At 38.0% G+C, this 16,014-nt stretch overlaps 1 protein-coding gene across 1 annotated transcript in view; it reads left to right on the top strand.

Annotated features, from left to right (window-relative positions):
- Positions 1–1,353: 1,353 nt before the first annotated feature.
- The window catches only part of LOC139978352 (dual oxidase maturation factor 1-like), a 31,457-nt gene continuing 16,796 nt past the window's right edge, over positions 1,354–16,014 (top strand). The window contains exons 1-2 of the mRNA XM_071988484.1: positions 1,354–1,679; positions 5,050–5,278. Of these exons, the coding sequence (XP_071844585.1) occupies positions 5,117–5,278 (162 nt within the window). The 5' untranslated portion in view covers positions 1,354–1,679; positions 5,050–5,116. The remainder of the gene's footprint in view (positions 1,680–5,049; positions 5,279–16,014) is intronic.

The following is a 16,014-nucleotide window of genomic DNA, read 5'->3' as shown; positions in this document are numbered from 1 at the left end:
AATTCATAATTAATAATATTAAAAAAAAAAACCTCAACATGTTTTTTTAAATTCCGGGTTATCTAGTTTCATATTAGAACCATCTGATTAACACATTAACTAATTTCAATTTTTTTTTTTTTTTGAATTTTGTTATTTCTTCTTTTTTGCTTATTGCTCTTTCGTTTTACAAAGAAGTTGCGTGCTTGTAAGAATACGAGTTCCAGAAAATTATGGGACGCCAAAAGGCTCCAGGAGGTTTTTATGATATTGACAAACTTACATCCATAATCCCATGTTTATAATGGGAGTGACATTAACTGACATATGACTAATGTTAACAGTTATATGTTACATCTGTTAAGTGTTCTGCAGTATTCTTTAAGGGATAGATGTTAAAAAACATGATCAATTTGAAAACATCACTCTATTCGTTTTTTTTTAGCGCGCATACAGAACGCCAAACGGCTCACCAATTATGCTGTTTTTTCTTCTTAAATGAAAAAAAAACCTTTCTGTAAATTGTTATGTAAGTTGTGTTGTCTTGAACAGCAGTAACATAAATGTTTACATCAACCATTTATCAATTTACACTGTGGACATATCCTTTACGGATACGGATATATCCCTTACCTTCCCTCCCCTCTCCTCCCTCCTTTCCCCAGCATCATCTCTTTTCAAACAAAAGAAGTACGAACAAGAGGGAGTCCATATTCCAAATAATATTTAAGAGCAATCATTTTTTCTAACATACATTTCTGGGCTTGAAATCGCTACGGGAAAGAAGAACAAGGTCTTTGTCGCCTGAGCTGGTGAACCACACCCACTGATGTTACTCTTTCATCCCAGCCAATGAACGTGAACTCACTCCCCGCCCCTCCCCCTCCCCCCCTCCCTCCCCTCCCCCATCCGAAAAATAGCTTTACAACTTCAGGTGGAGGCATAACGTTGCTATATTGCTGCTTCCATTCCCTGGAGTTCATGTACATTTTGAAGTTTGTTCAACGAGTTTACATGCATGGGAAGCATACAACCTTGGAACCTGTTTGGAAACCCTAAAATAGTACTTGAGTGTTTAGTTCATCGCGTATAGTCTTTTATAACTAAACTTCGACAAACGTACGTAAGAGAAGATCTTTTGCATTATACAACAAACAAAGAGGATCGGTACTAGAACATAGTCTACGCGCACAGCATAGCCTACTTGAGATAAATTCTACCGCCCGTTAAGCAACAAGTTTAGGGGAGGAGCTTACACCCCATGCTATTATTATCGTAAACGTGAGAAGAGTTTGGCCATGACGTAGCTGTTTGCAATATGATAACGTAAAATCCAGTCCCTTCAAGATAAAAGAACCATTCTTCTGCTTAATTTCAGGAGGTGGTTTTCCCCCAAACTGTTTATACATGAAGTTTATTTCACATCATAAAAGAAGAAGCAAAAAAGAAAAAGAAAAAAAGGGACCAATCGAGGTCGTATTGACGGATTTCCTTCTGCCTACGTCACTGTTGCAACAATTTGTGTTGAACTCTTTTGCGGTTGGGTAACTTTCTATAGAGGGTGGTAAAAGAGCTGTGCAAATTTTATGCAATGGTTTTAGGATCTGTTGTGTTAGAACCTGTAGAGCTAGGATTGTACTGGCTGAACCTCTGAAACTAACAACTTTACAACTAAGAGTACCAAACTACCTGGCTCACCGGTAAGAGAAATTTTACTCTTTACGTAAATGAAAACGTTCGCCTGCATTGCCAAGTTATTTTTGCCGTATACATTTACGGAGAAGGAAAAAAAAAGAATATATATTTAGATAGATAATGTTTAGATGGTTATGTTGTATCGAGAATGTGTTTTTAACGTTATATTTCATAGGCCTAATAAGCGCTATATACATGGATAGACATAAGGAGGTAATTATTACGATCATATACTCTCAGTTCGGTATACGATTTTCTATCGATTTAAGTTGTGGTAATCTATAGAATCAAACTGAGTGATTGTATGCGAACAAGTCGTTACCTGGTATTCGGAATAACTTATAACTTATAAATAAGAGTCTGTATTCGCCGTATGCTGTAGGCTACCAGTGTAGGCTATATGCATATACATGTTAAACTGTCCATAATAACATTCTTAGTGGTTTAGGCCTATAAAACGTCCAGGTTGATACATGGCATTGGTTTTTGTGTGTGTAGGTAAGCAGATAATGTATATAAACATTGACATTTTAAAGTTGATACGTATGTGTTTTTCTTTCTGTATGGACATCGCTAATCTGCTCTACTTATAACATCATTATGTTGGAACAGCAAACTTCATGTTTAATTCAGATATGATTGCGACCTGCTCCCATCTACGGAGGGCCGATTATATTAAAACAAGAACAGACATGGGCGTATATAGTTTTACTCAAATGAACTACGAGGGGTAACATATATAGACAAATGCCACACGTGATCACTACATACCAATCTTTTCACGTGACAGCCAGACAACCATTGCTCGACAGGGCCCCTTTCCACACCCCACCCCTTTCTGGTTCTACCTATGTAATCAATGTACCCTTCCATCCTTTCCCTTAAGACCCCAAGCCCCTTCGCCTCTCCCCTCCCCCTCTCCCCTCCCCTCCCTCACTCCTCCCTCCCCTCCCTCCCTCACCTCCCTCCCCTCCCTCCACTCTATCCCCTCCTCTCCCTCCCCTGCCATCCCTTCCCTCCCTCCCCTCCCTCCCCTACCTCCCCTCCCCTACCTCCCCTGCCATCCCTCCCTGCCATCCCTCCCTGCCATCCCTCCCTCCCCTCCTCTCCCTCCCAACCCTCTTTAAACCCTCGAGGGTCCTCCCATTGTCATCATGATGAGTCATGTTCAAGAGGTCAAAGGTCAATCATTAGCTATATCAAAGAGGCCAACATTTTGCCCTTCCCAGATAAATTTGATGGTAAGGTCAAAGGTCATAACCATGCAAAAAAAGTATATTGAGCTTGCGACGATTATCACACCTGACTATATGACCGGTTGAAATCTGGAATCGCGTTTGAATCCGGCGGAACTCCTATTGGAAGGGGTTGGTTCTGATGAAGGGATATCCATGTTATATATATATAGAAATATATATATATATAGAAAGATCTCTACATATAATATAACTGTTGTGACCCTGTTCGACATCTGGGAAGGGGGTCTTTCAGGGGGGTAATAATCTGTTCGTCTCACCTTCATTATTTTCAAGAAGTAGAACTAGTTTCATTTCGTAAATAATGAGAACTCATCAATATGCATATTGATTATATATATATATGAAGAGGCGAAATATACTGAAATCACGGAATTATTATGTACACGGGGAAAGAGAACTGTTTGGATATGAGTGATTGCGGGGTGTTCTTGACGTTTTCATTGTGACCTTTTTATGGTTTGACTTCCCTATTTTCTTTTCAGTTCCAATAGTGCATTACAGGCATTAAATTACGACGAATAAACAACTCGTAAAAAATCAATTGTTTTCCTTTTCTTTATTAACCTATTCTTTTAAATATCACTTGAGAGTTTCAACAGTATTTTGGGCAGTTGGGTTGTTTGACTATTCGTTTTCACTCTGGCCAAACTTTCTCATATTCAAGATATACCTAATCGGATATCGTTTAAACATGCCATGTGTGGTGGACACAAGAGAGGTGAGGGGGCACAGGGACACGTATCCATGCAGATTTGAGAAAACCCCAAAAGCAGTCTTAAATGTGTAGGAAACATTGTTGCTACCCCTTTTTCATATTTGTAATTAAAATGTCCCTTTTTGTTGGAAAATTGAAGGGGGAAAAAATTGTAATTAAGTACTTCACCTATCGTTGAACAGAAAAACCCAGTCAAAAACTCGACTCTGTGGCCTCAGAATGTATAAAGGACCCGTTTCGTCGGAAGGATTTGAGGTAACTTTGTGGTTGGTCCTCTCAAATATGTTACATGCCCTGAGGCCCCTCGAAGCTTGATCCACCCCAACCCCCTCCCCCTCTCCCAGTTGAATGCCTTCGCCCCCCCCTTGCCTCGTTATCACTAGGCTATTTGACTCCTCCTATATGCGACTTTATTAGCAATATTCAATGCAGGAAACCCACCCCCACCCAAAAGCTCCAAATCTCACGGGACACGGGTCCAATCTGTCTACCAGCTAGGATATCTTTCGATCGAGTCATGTATAACGAAGATATCATTTCAGTAACCATGCGTTTCTGATAATACTCAAATGCTCCATATGGGAGGAAATTGTATACATCCTCTTTTCATACTGGATCAAACAAGTATGAATATGAAATACTATTTTGGTGTGTTGGGTGTTACTGTATATTTTCAATATTTACCGAGTATACTATTACATTAATATAGTATAATATCGACATGAATTGATAATCTGTAGTAGTTTGACAGTCTACAAAAGGTGTAACTCTTCATATACGTTGAGAATCAGGCTCGTTGAATATTCAACGATATGTTGATATGACGGGCTGACGTCAGCGACGCAGTCAGTTTAGAGCGATGGGCTCAACTTTCCAATATTCATGACCCAAGCTTTTGTATATGCACAAAGCGTCTAAACGCATCCCCACACAATTATCCACCTCCTTTTTTTGTTTGTGAATGATATATGCGAAGTAAATACATTTTTTGTTCATGGCAATGTGTTTCCTTTCGGAATATGAGCGTGGGGGTCGGTGGATGTCATTAACTCATTTGGCATTTGTCTTAATGAATTGGGTATTTTGACACGTTTGTCCTAATATCCATCATTTTAGACGATCCTACCGTGGATAAGCTTTGGCTGGTAAATGTATCGTCATTAAACACAAATACCACCTCGTCCACACCACATGACCCGGTTTCCGCCTCCGGGCGGGAGGGGGAGGGAGGAAGATTTGTTGGCCGTAGTCACAGTATATATATATATATATATATATATATATATATATATATATATATATATCCCTTCTGTTCTAACCTCTTTTCTTTCTTCTTTCCTCCGTTCCTCTTCTCTAAACTTCACTGCAAAACTTGACAAGGTATATTTCTTGTTTTATCAGGTCACAAATATTGTTCAGTTTTCAAACCTCACTGTGCATCCGAAGGGACCGTTGATTATTGTCTACGATGGCGTACGAAGGATTCAGGGAGGAGCTGGGCCCTGCCCAGTATCCAAGGGCAAAGACTGCCGTAACAGTTGATATCACAGAAGCAGGTTTCATTTTTGCGGCTATCATCCTTTTCATCTCCTTTTTGGCTATCGTTCCAGGAATAAGAGGACTGAGTAACGTAAGTATATATAGCCTAAATATTTCAAAATGAGTTTGGCATGACAACGGCCATGAAAAGGAGAGTCATTCTCTTATGTGTTTGTTTCTTTGCTTGTATGTTGGTTTGTTTGCCATGCCACGCCGTGCTATCCCATGCCATAGAATACCATACCATACCAAATCATATCATACCATACAATATACCATACCACGCTAAACAAAACTTCACCATACCAAATCATGTCATACCATACAATATACCATACCATGCCAAACCATACTATACCATACCAAATCATGTCATACCATACATAATATACCATACCATACTTAACCATACTATACCATACAAAATCATATCATACCATACAATATACCATACCATACCAAACCATACCATACCATACCAAATCATATCATACCATACATAATATACCATGCCATACCAAACCATACTATACCATACCAAATCACATCATACCATACATAATATACCATACCATACCAAACCATACTATACCATACCAAATCATATCATACCATACATAATATACCATACCATTCCAAACCATACTATACCATACAAAATCATATCATACCATACAATATACCATACCATACCAAACCATACTATACCATACCAAATCATATCATACCATACCGTGCACCGTATCATACTGTGCACAATGTTTACACTTATTGAAACCGTAATCATACATATACATAAATCTCTTCTTGACCATCATCACTATTGCGAAGGTGGGGATTGGGTATTGGGGTGGGGGCTGGGGAGGGGTACGTTGCATCGCCGTTGCTAGTGAAACCTCATCCAGCCAATACTACCGGAAACAATATTTAAACAATTCATCTGCTTTGTTTTTAACAAGAACTCGCAGTAGCTAACATTTCCCTCTAAATATAGCTATAGTGTAAAACATGTTGTCATGGGAACAGTTGTCAGGTACATTTCATACTGTTTCTTAACCACACGGATATTAGTAGTTGATTTCTATGCCTTATAGCAGACTGAATGATAAACTTCCTTGGTAATTTCCTCTTCGCGTCGCTTAAGTTATTCCTTGCTAGTCTTTCATCCTGTTTATTTTGTTGATTACACGGAGGAAAATACTTTCGATTCAATTGTCAAATAAAATATTAAAAAATAAAGAGTTTACTTCAGAGTATCTAAACAATGAAATTATACTCTAAGCCTTAATGATCTGGCAACAAAAGTTTTACTTGAAAGGAAAATTAAATATGTTTTTTTTAAATCGGACACTATAGAGAAAAGATGAAGGAAAGAAAACCCCTCTCTGACCTCCGTTGTGACCTCTGTGACCTGTGACCTCTGTGACTACCTTTAAAACAAATGTGATATTGTGCCAGTTGCTTTCGTGTGTATGTGTGTGTGCGTGTGTGTTGCTATTCCAAGTATCCGCAATCACATATATATTCAGCATTTCTCTGTGTTGTTTGTTCTTGGTTCATTTGTGTGTTTTACTCTTTCTATATTCCTTCTTAGAATAGCTTTATCTATGTTTGTTTGTTTGCTTTTATAACTAGTCAATCACTACTACAACGTGATAGTAGACCTCTAACATTTGAACTATAGCCTCTTGGTATAATGTTTCCTTATACCTTAAGTTCCTTATAAAGGGTAAGCTTCCATTATTCTTGTTACCCATATATGATGTTTTCGGAAACGTCGTCAGAGGGAGTTTTTTCTTAGTGTGAGCGTCATCTTACGCAATTGGACCAAGCTTCGCAAATTGGGACAATTGACTGAATAAATGCTAGTTGATTTTCAAATGCTAGTGGATTTTCAAATTTTGTCACTATTTGCCAGTAGATAAAAGGCACAGACCAAATTCTGCCAATTATTTGGTGGCTCTCAAAAGCCTGTACAATAATTGATGTGTTGTAAATTCAGGAAAATGGTCAGTGAAGACTTGATTTAAGGCAGTGGATGTGTTTTATGCACTGATATATTTTTAGCAAGTGACTAAACTTATGAAATATCTAGGCCTTCTCGATACATATAGGTGCATGTATGTTACAAAACTAGAAAATATTAACTTATAAATATGAAAGTGAAAGACAAAGGTGACGTATATTGCCTCTGGCTATACTGACAATGCATTTTACATAAATAAGTATAAATCCCGTTGAATGTATACCTTAACATTGCTAAATAGGCCTATATATAGAGTTTCGTTATTCCTAGAACTGGAATACATTCGTTTTTGTTGCTGTTGATTAATTTAATTAAGCATACAAGGGTTTCAAAGTTTTGCTTTCATATTTGTATAAGGTTTCATGTATATAGGTACTTGCTGCAGAAATTCGACAACAAGTATTCCGGTTACAATATGATTAAGGTCTCTCGATTTAGGTTTTCCTTGATATGTGATACTTATTGAGAATGTTTTCTCACACAATTAGCAATGTATTCTGACTATATATATATATATATATATATATATATATATATATATATATATATCCATATCAGTTTCAAAAAAGTATTTCAAAAGAATCATATCGTCGCCTCAAAAGCACGCTTCCAAGGATGTAAACGTTTTTAAGTTGATGTATATGGATAACGTACACTCAAGGTTTTCAATTTCACTCGATCAATTTGTCTCTTTTGCCCCACCCTGATTCAGTCACGTGTTTACTAATTACTTGAATTTTCATGAAACCTAGTGTTTTTTTGTTAGTTTTTTTGTTTGTCTGTCCAAAGGTGCGAAAAGTTGTCAACTCATTCATAGTGTATATTTTAACTCCTGTTTGGGACGGGATGGAACGAAAATTACTAAGCGATAATTTTCGATGACTGGACTAACTTTTATTTACATACCATGTGAAACACTAGCACCAGATATTCACGGAAATCATATAAAACCACACACGTCATGCGTTGTCAGCAATGTGTCACATCGGCATCACAATGGATTCTTGTTAACTATTTTGACTTCGTTCTGCTTATATCATAGATGCGTGATATAAATAAGTATGAATAAAATAAAATATAAAAAACAACACCATCATCAACAAAGGAATAATAAATTGGTGTTCGCTTAATATCCAATAAGGTTTGGCAATTTTGGCAATTTTTTCTTAGGGGCGTGTTCATGCCTAGCGGAGTCAAGAACGTTGAGAATGAAGTTTGATTGATAAGAGGGGGGGGGGGGGGGGGGGTTTGGGAGAGGTTGCGTAAGGTGGAGCGGAGGCAGAATTTTAGGTATTAAACGCCTGCAATGAATAAAAGTAGAGTGATATGTTTGTAAAATAACAATATGTTTTCTATGTATACACTATATTTATGTGGATGAACTTCACGCATAAAGAAAAAGATGTATTTATTACCAGACTTGTAGTTTAGGGAGTACAACAGCAAGAGAATACGAGTACAAATAGAATTCCACTTGGAACAATACGAGTACAATGGTCTTAGCGCGGGTACTAGTTGCACGAGTACCCGTACAGTATACCTATATGCTAGATTTCCAAAATGCCTCGAGTACGCACGCGCGCAATAAAAAAACGCACGAGCAGGGCGAGTAAACTAGTACATATGTGGCTATTAATGTCAGAACACGGTTGCCACGAATGAGTAGGCTACTCACGCAAGCCTCGCAAATAATACCTTACGTTTCACCCGATTGTAGTTTGTTGGACGATACTGTAACAGTGTTCTTTAATGCAAACATTGGTCGGTGTATATATATTATCTAATATATATATATATATATATATATATATATATATATATACGCCTTATAAGATATATATATATACGCCTTATAAGAAAAACCCAAAAGGGGAACTTTGACACGAGGTTGATGACTTTATTACCGTATTTATTAAATTCCTACGACAAGTAAACTATATTTAGAACTCTGTGTTCGGTGAAGATTATAAGGTGTGGGTGGAGTATATACCAGTCTCCTGTAGATAAGTATACACATATCCCCAAATGGACTATGAGCTGAAAAGATAACCGAAACCTTGGTTCCTAAAGTAATATGTATACACAACTGAAAATAACTTGGACCCTTCCAATCCCAGTCTCCGACCCTGAACACCTAAATATGTCCTAATTTTAAAATTAGTCTCATCATTCGCTACAAATCGTGTGGTTTAATGGCTTTTCCCTACATGCTGACAAACAGGAAATGGTTAAAACCAATCTTGAGCTTTCTTGACCTTCGACCTATGAGACCTTTCTTTAACCTATGACGTCATCAATCACGCAGGCTCGAGTTCACATGGTCAGTGTACACCTACCCACCAAGTTTGACCTTGATCCGTCTTGCGTGTAGGAGGAGTTTCGTGGCACACTTTTTTTTTTTACTCACACACATACACGCAACTAACTTACGCACACACAGTCCCACACACACACATTTCCTCGCATTTCTGATGTGGGTGTGAAGTATTTTATCTCATCTCCCTATACCTATACATTACATGTAGGGAGATGAGATCAAACAAGGCAACCACAGAAGGAAAAAAGTTCAGTGAATGGGGCAAAAAAATAAAATAAAATGAAACCCCTATTTTATATAGTCATTGTATGCATACACCGTATATAGCTGGGATATATATATATAGGACCTGCCCAGCATTGGCGTTGCACAATGCACTGCAGTTTATAAATATGGAAGGGGTTTTACAGAAGAAAAGAACTGAAGGGCAAATTCCTCTTCAGTCTATCAGCAAACAGCCATACGGTGTGTTAATCTGATACTTTATCAGTAGTACACGAATATAGTATGATAGCGTCTATCTTGATAAAATACTTCACGTGTCTTAATTAATGTTTCATGCTAATCGTAACGGGAATATAAAACACACTTGATCGAGTCCGAGTATACAAGTGGGTTAAAAATGTTATCAAGCATGGAGCACTCAAGTTATCAATATGCCCGAGAATTTTAGAATTATAGGTCTTTTCAAAAATAAGCTATATATTAAAACCATGGTTGGGATTCTTACGTAAAATTGATGGAAATAACCCCCAATGAATATAGGCTGACTTGATCATATCTACTACATGCCGTTTCAACACGGACACGCAGTATACATATAGACGACTCCAGAATAAGGCGTGGCAAATATGCCACATTTCTAGTGCGAGTCTGCCAGCTTACAATATAGTCCATACAAAACCAATAGGGCAGAACACTTGGGATGGACCTCCAGGCTACACGAAGCCCAATCACTCGCAGCACATGTGCTTTACAATTATAGTAATGGGAATACGTGTATACACTACAGTGAAGGCTGTCTAGGAGCGCTCTTCATAACATAAATTGGACAAATACAGACACAGTCCGAAGTTCCCTTTATAGATTTATATACGATCATGCTTATGGAACGCCATATTGGCAGCATTCAACAGTACAGTATATACCACTTACACCAATCGAAACATATACGTGTTAACTTTGTAAGCAAATCATACAAAACCCACCTTTTGACAATTTAGTATCTGATTTAATAATTCACAAAAATATATTAACACTCGATACTGTCTAAACTGCACTTTTTTTTCAAAATAGTATCACTTGTTTGGCAAAAACTTCTTTTCAATGGACGACATACCGGTTATATATGTTCTTGTGTAATACTTTGTGTAAACATGCTTCTCGGCGTAAGTCATTGAAGCTGAATTAAAAAACCGAGACTTTGCCTTTAATTAAGCTTTCTCTTTCACTTGATCAAGTTGAGCTTTTTCGAACGATATATTCAAGAATAAAATCCCATTTTAAAAAATTTACTTGGTTTATTTGAGTTTCTAGTTAAGTTCCCTTCCAGCTCCCACCCCCCCTCCCCCTTTTCATCTTTTAATTTGTTCATTTTAAAAATATGTATTGAATATTAATATATCACAACGTGTCAGCATGGGCGATGAAATTCGAATGGCACTGATTAATAACTCCCCCTCCCCCTCCCCCCCCCCCCCGCATGAAATTGATTTGGTAAGATCAATCCACATAGAGAAGGCACTGTAGGTGTGATCACAATAACCGGTTAGGTGTGGTAATAATCTGCTACCGAAATAGACATGCTTTATAGGACTGATATTGCCGCTATAGGCCTATGTTAATGTGTACATGTGTTTAACCTTAAAACTGTAGTTTCATGGCAGGAATCGAGGGTTAAGGGAAAAAAAGATGATCGATTATTTCACTTCACCCAGGCTTCTGTATACCGGATACTTTTCAAAGAAATTCTAGTAGCGGTTTCCTTAAAATGGATAGGTGAAGCCCCAAAAACAGGAAACATTCTACCAGAATAGTGGCCTCTCGGATCCTGGTTAGGGCGGTGCAAATTGACCTGGTATCCGGTTTATAGTTTTCACTTAGGTTAACTGCTATACTATCCTGTTCGTTATCCACCATTAGAAGCCGCACGAAATCAACTAAACCTATATAGTGAACGTGCGTTATCTCCACAGTATTATCTTCATTCCTCTTATGCAGGATGTAGACTTATCTATATATCTAGATATATTTATATATCTATATATTTGCCTTTGTCGTTTACCTCGATTTCATTAACAAAGTCTGTTCAAAGTATCTCTTTCGAATTCCGGCTTTAGGAATCACAAATGATTTTCGAGTTGGTTAGCATCATGTTTGATCTCTAGAGTAAGGCAAAATATGTCACCAAAAACAGAACTAGTATTGTTCGTTTCAGGTGACAAACGCCTACAGTGGAATTACGACGTTCATAGCCTAGTGGTTAGGGTGTCTGAAAAAAGGAAATTTCGCATGCATTCTAATATAGAAAGAAATGTATTGTCACAGACAGAAAGAAAAGCGGCAGATTCGCTGCTAGAAGTTAACAATGCCACCCGCATGCTCGCCCGCCCGCCCGATAGACCGCCCGCCCGTCCGCCCGATAGCCCGCCGATACCCCGCCAGCGCGCCCACCCACACACCCGCCCGACCTCCCGCCCGCCCGCCCACCCGCCCGCCCGCCCGCCGTCCGTCCGACCGACCGCCCGCCCGCCCGCCCGCCCGCCCGCCCGCCAGACCTCTTTTCACTTCCTTGTTTATACGCATAAACATGAATTCACATCATACTTCCAGGCAAAATCATTACAAAAACACCGATACCTCCACCCCTTGCTCCTTTTGTTTCATTTAGCCGTTTCTTTTGTTGTTTACCGGCAAGATATTTCTGAACTGAGTTGGATAAATCTTTCGATAATATACATTTCCGTAACAATGTATACTGTATATGGGCGAAACCATGATTTTATAAAGAAGGGTGTGTGGCCCTGTGGTGTGTGGCCTCCAACCCCCCATCCCAACCCCTCCCACTATAATTAAAGTTTTAGAAGTGAAATGGTGACTACAAATAAAGGTTATGATAAGAGGGTGGGTATACCCCGATCAATCCATGGTGCCGCATCTGTGTGTTACACCGTAATGGATCAGTTAAACGTTCCCACAAGTTAAAGCCGAAGATTTGCTGTTTGTATATGTTTAATACTATTTATTAAAAGTGTATTTGCACATACCACGAATGGATGTGAATCTAATCAACCTTATGTGTTGTCTGGCTCATCATCAACTTCAGATGGTTGAGACACATTGACGGGTATCTTATTGAAGTGATCATTTGCCATGACATTTTGATGATAGGATTAATACATTTTGTGTCTTAACAGAATAGGCTGCTTTAATTATATATCTGAAGTTTCGAATTAATCGAAACTGTGTACAACCGGTTTCGGTTTTGTGATTAACGCTGTTTTTTCATTAGACATGCATCAGAGGAAGATGTTATCTCTCTTCAAATAACAAACGATGTTTGAAAGTATAAATATATAATGGCTATATCATAAGTTGTGAAAACATATGGTCTTCCGATAAACAATGTTCCATAGCCTGGCGCGAACCCATGGTAACCGTGCACACAGAAAAAAGGGTTATTAGTATATATAACCTTGTATTTAAACCTTATGACAGTCTGACCTAATTTATTGTCATAAATATGTACCATTTGTCGTCTAAATCCCTTACTTGGGAGAGAGCTTCAACGACCCCAGGGCCACACCCCCTACATGGGAGTCAGCTTCAACTACCGTGGGCCACACCCCCTAAATGGGAGACAACTTCAAAGAACCCGGGCCACGCCCTCCTTACTGAAATCTTCGTCACACTACAAACAGTATTCTATAAGGTTTCAAATTGTTGTGACGTCATATAACTGGACGATGTAACGACGTATATACATAGAATGAGATAAGGAGATTGTGACGTGAACAATATTTCAACGACGGGAGGACAGGGGGGAGGGGTGGTAGCACCACACCCGTGTGACAACCTGACTACCATTTCTGTGATAACTATTGAGGAATTCGCTAGTCCGCCCAGCATTTAGGCTGACATTTGATAACCTTGATTTTTCTTCCAAATTTGATCATTTTGTAAGACCGTAATTTTGTAGGGCCGTACGATACTTGCCCGCCCCCCGTGTCAACCCGTGTCAATTCTCTGCGTCTTTATGGGATCTCTGTAGTATCTCCCAAAAATGGCCCTTTTTTTGTAAACTTACAAAAAAAGTTATTTACGTACAACATGGTTATAAACTTTTGTATTTAAAAATTCATATGATGCTTTTAAATAGTTCCGCAAGAGTCTATACGCGTCACTTACCACCTAGGTATCGTAAATTCCTAACTATTTTTGAAAAGGTTTGTTTTTGGTTTAAAAACACGTCAGTAAAATGACGATAAAGGTATACGTGCGTATGCGGTTGGTCTCATATGCGTAGATGTGCTTTTGTATTCCCGTGTAAAGGTCAAAAGATTTGCTTCCCCGGCAACAAACAATGAAAGCCCGTACCATTGTGAAAACGTGTGTTATTGTGTCTGTTTCACTTGGTGGGATGCTAACAATAGCTTAGAAATTCCAGCCCTCTGCATAATAGCTAAATAAAAGCTAAAGTGAGAAAGAAAAAAAAAACCACTAACGTTTGCTACAACAGAAGCGTTAGAGTTTTAAGGACAATTGGTATTTTACTATAGTCACCAAACTAACGCAAAGTAACTGCTATATAAACTAAAACAGCGGAGGAAAAAAAACTGCTTTTTAAAACAAAACAAAACAAACAAAGAAATAAAAAGTGCAAGCAATCATCATGACGTAGACAGATAATTACAAAGAATTCGAGGGTAAATAAGAAGAAAATATTTGTAAAGAATTGAACGTTATTTTAGTTGGATTGGAATTCGAGATAGATCGAAATACCCGTATATACAGATAACAAAAAAATATTAACAACAAGCAGTTACGAACCATATATTTAACCTTTACCACTCATCGATGATTGGTTGTTATATCTCGCCTGTTTTGTCGTATCCAAATATGTACATGTCTCATGAAAGGAGGGTGGGGGGGGGTGTGTTTCTGGGGGTCAACAATCCCTGGACATAGGGGCAACTAGGGGCCATGGAAAATATGAGATGAAAGATGATTTTGTTCTCATCTTCATAATGAAAACAAAAACCGACCTAGCTTTCGATTTCTCTTAGTATATATGCGGCTTGGCACTGCCAAAACATAAAATAATAATTATGATTAATCACTGCTTTAGTCTGGTGTTGTTGTTTCAATTGGCGGATGAACTTTGGCAAAACGTCTTGTTTTGATCATGTCAGTTCAAAGATATAAGTGCTGCTGTGTTGTTTTCTTCTCAAGATGTGTATGGGGAAAAACATTCTGAGATAAGTTCACTGATAATAGTACTAATGGTGACGATGACGATGTCGATGGTGACGACGAAGATGGTAACATATAAAACGCAACCGATCATATATTCTTGGAATTTGTTTGTGGTCTCTGATGAGAGGTACAAACGTGAAGCCTGCATGCATAAATATATAGTTTTTCAATGTTTAACAAAATCCTGCAACCCTATACTGATATACACACACTCTGCATATTGCTTTGAAATTTTGTTTCTTCTTAATTATATGACACTCGAAAGAAAGTTCATATCAATTTTCTCCAGAAATGCATCAAACAAAACTATCACTGTAGACTTAACATGATTGTTTCTATTTGAACAATATTTCACAGTTAAGTTAATTCATGCAATCTTCAGCAGTCATAAATTGCTTTGTATATAATGGGTGTTCCGCAAATAGAGTGTATCAATAACCGCTAGAGAGGTACTGGAAAAAAATTGTCCCTTTTGAGCTATACCAACGCATGTATATATAGAAAAACGATAGAATGTTAGGGTGACTGGCGTTATAACGAAGTAACTATAAATAGTTGGTAACTAAGTAAGCGTGCTCACAGGTTTTCATACATAAAGTCAGTGTCAGTTACCAAGTTGAGCATAATTCCAAGCAGTGTCTGTTATTTTAACAGGGTTCTGTACAATGTTTTGGACGAAGGCCCAGAAAATATCAATTGTTAATGTGAAATCTAATCTGAAAATCATATAAGCAAACAAAACAAAATACAAAACAATGTAAGATATCAACAACGAAAATGTTAGCAACGTGAAAAGTCATGCATATGGCGATGGACTTAATGGAAAAATGCTGACAGTATTATGCAAGCATTAAACATAATAAACTAGCCTCGACTATATAAACTACCACATAGGGAGTAAGATCAACTTTCTCTTGCCAGAATGAATATTTACATAAGTTATTGTGCTATAAACACGGATAGCCTTTGCTTCTTTCATAGAAGTATAACCCTAATCCATTGCTATGCT

Source organism: Apostichopus japonicus, chromosome 13, assembly GCF_037975245.1.
Source record: "Apostichopus japonicus isolate 1M-3 chromosome 13, ASM3797524v1, whole genome shotgun sequence".
NCBI classification, from domain to species: Eukaryota; Metazoa; Echinodermata; class Holothuroidea; order Aspidochirotida; family Stichopodidae; genus Apostichopus; species Apostichopus japonicus.
This window is presented reverse-complemented; position numbering and strand designations above follow the sequence as displayed.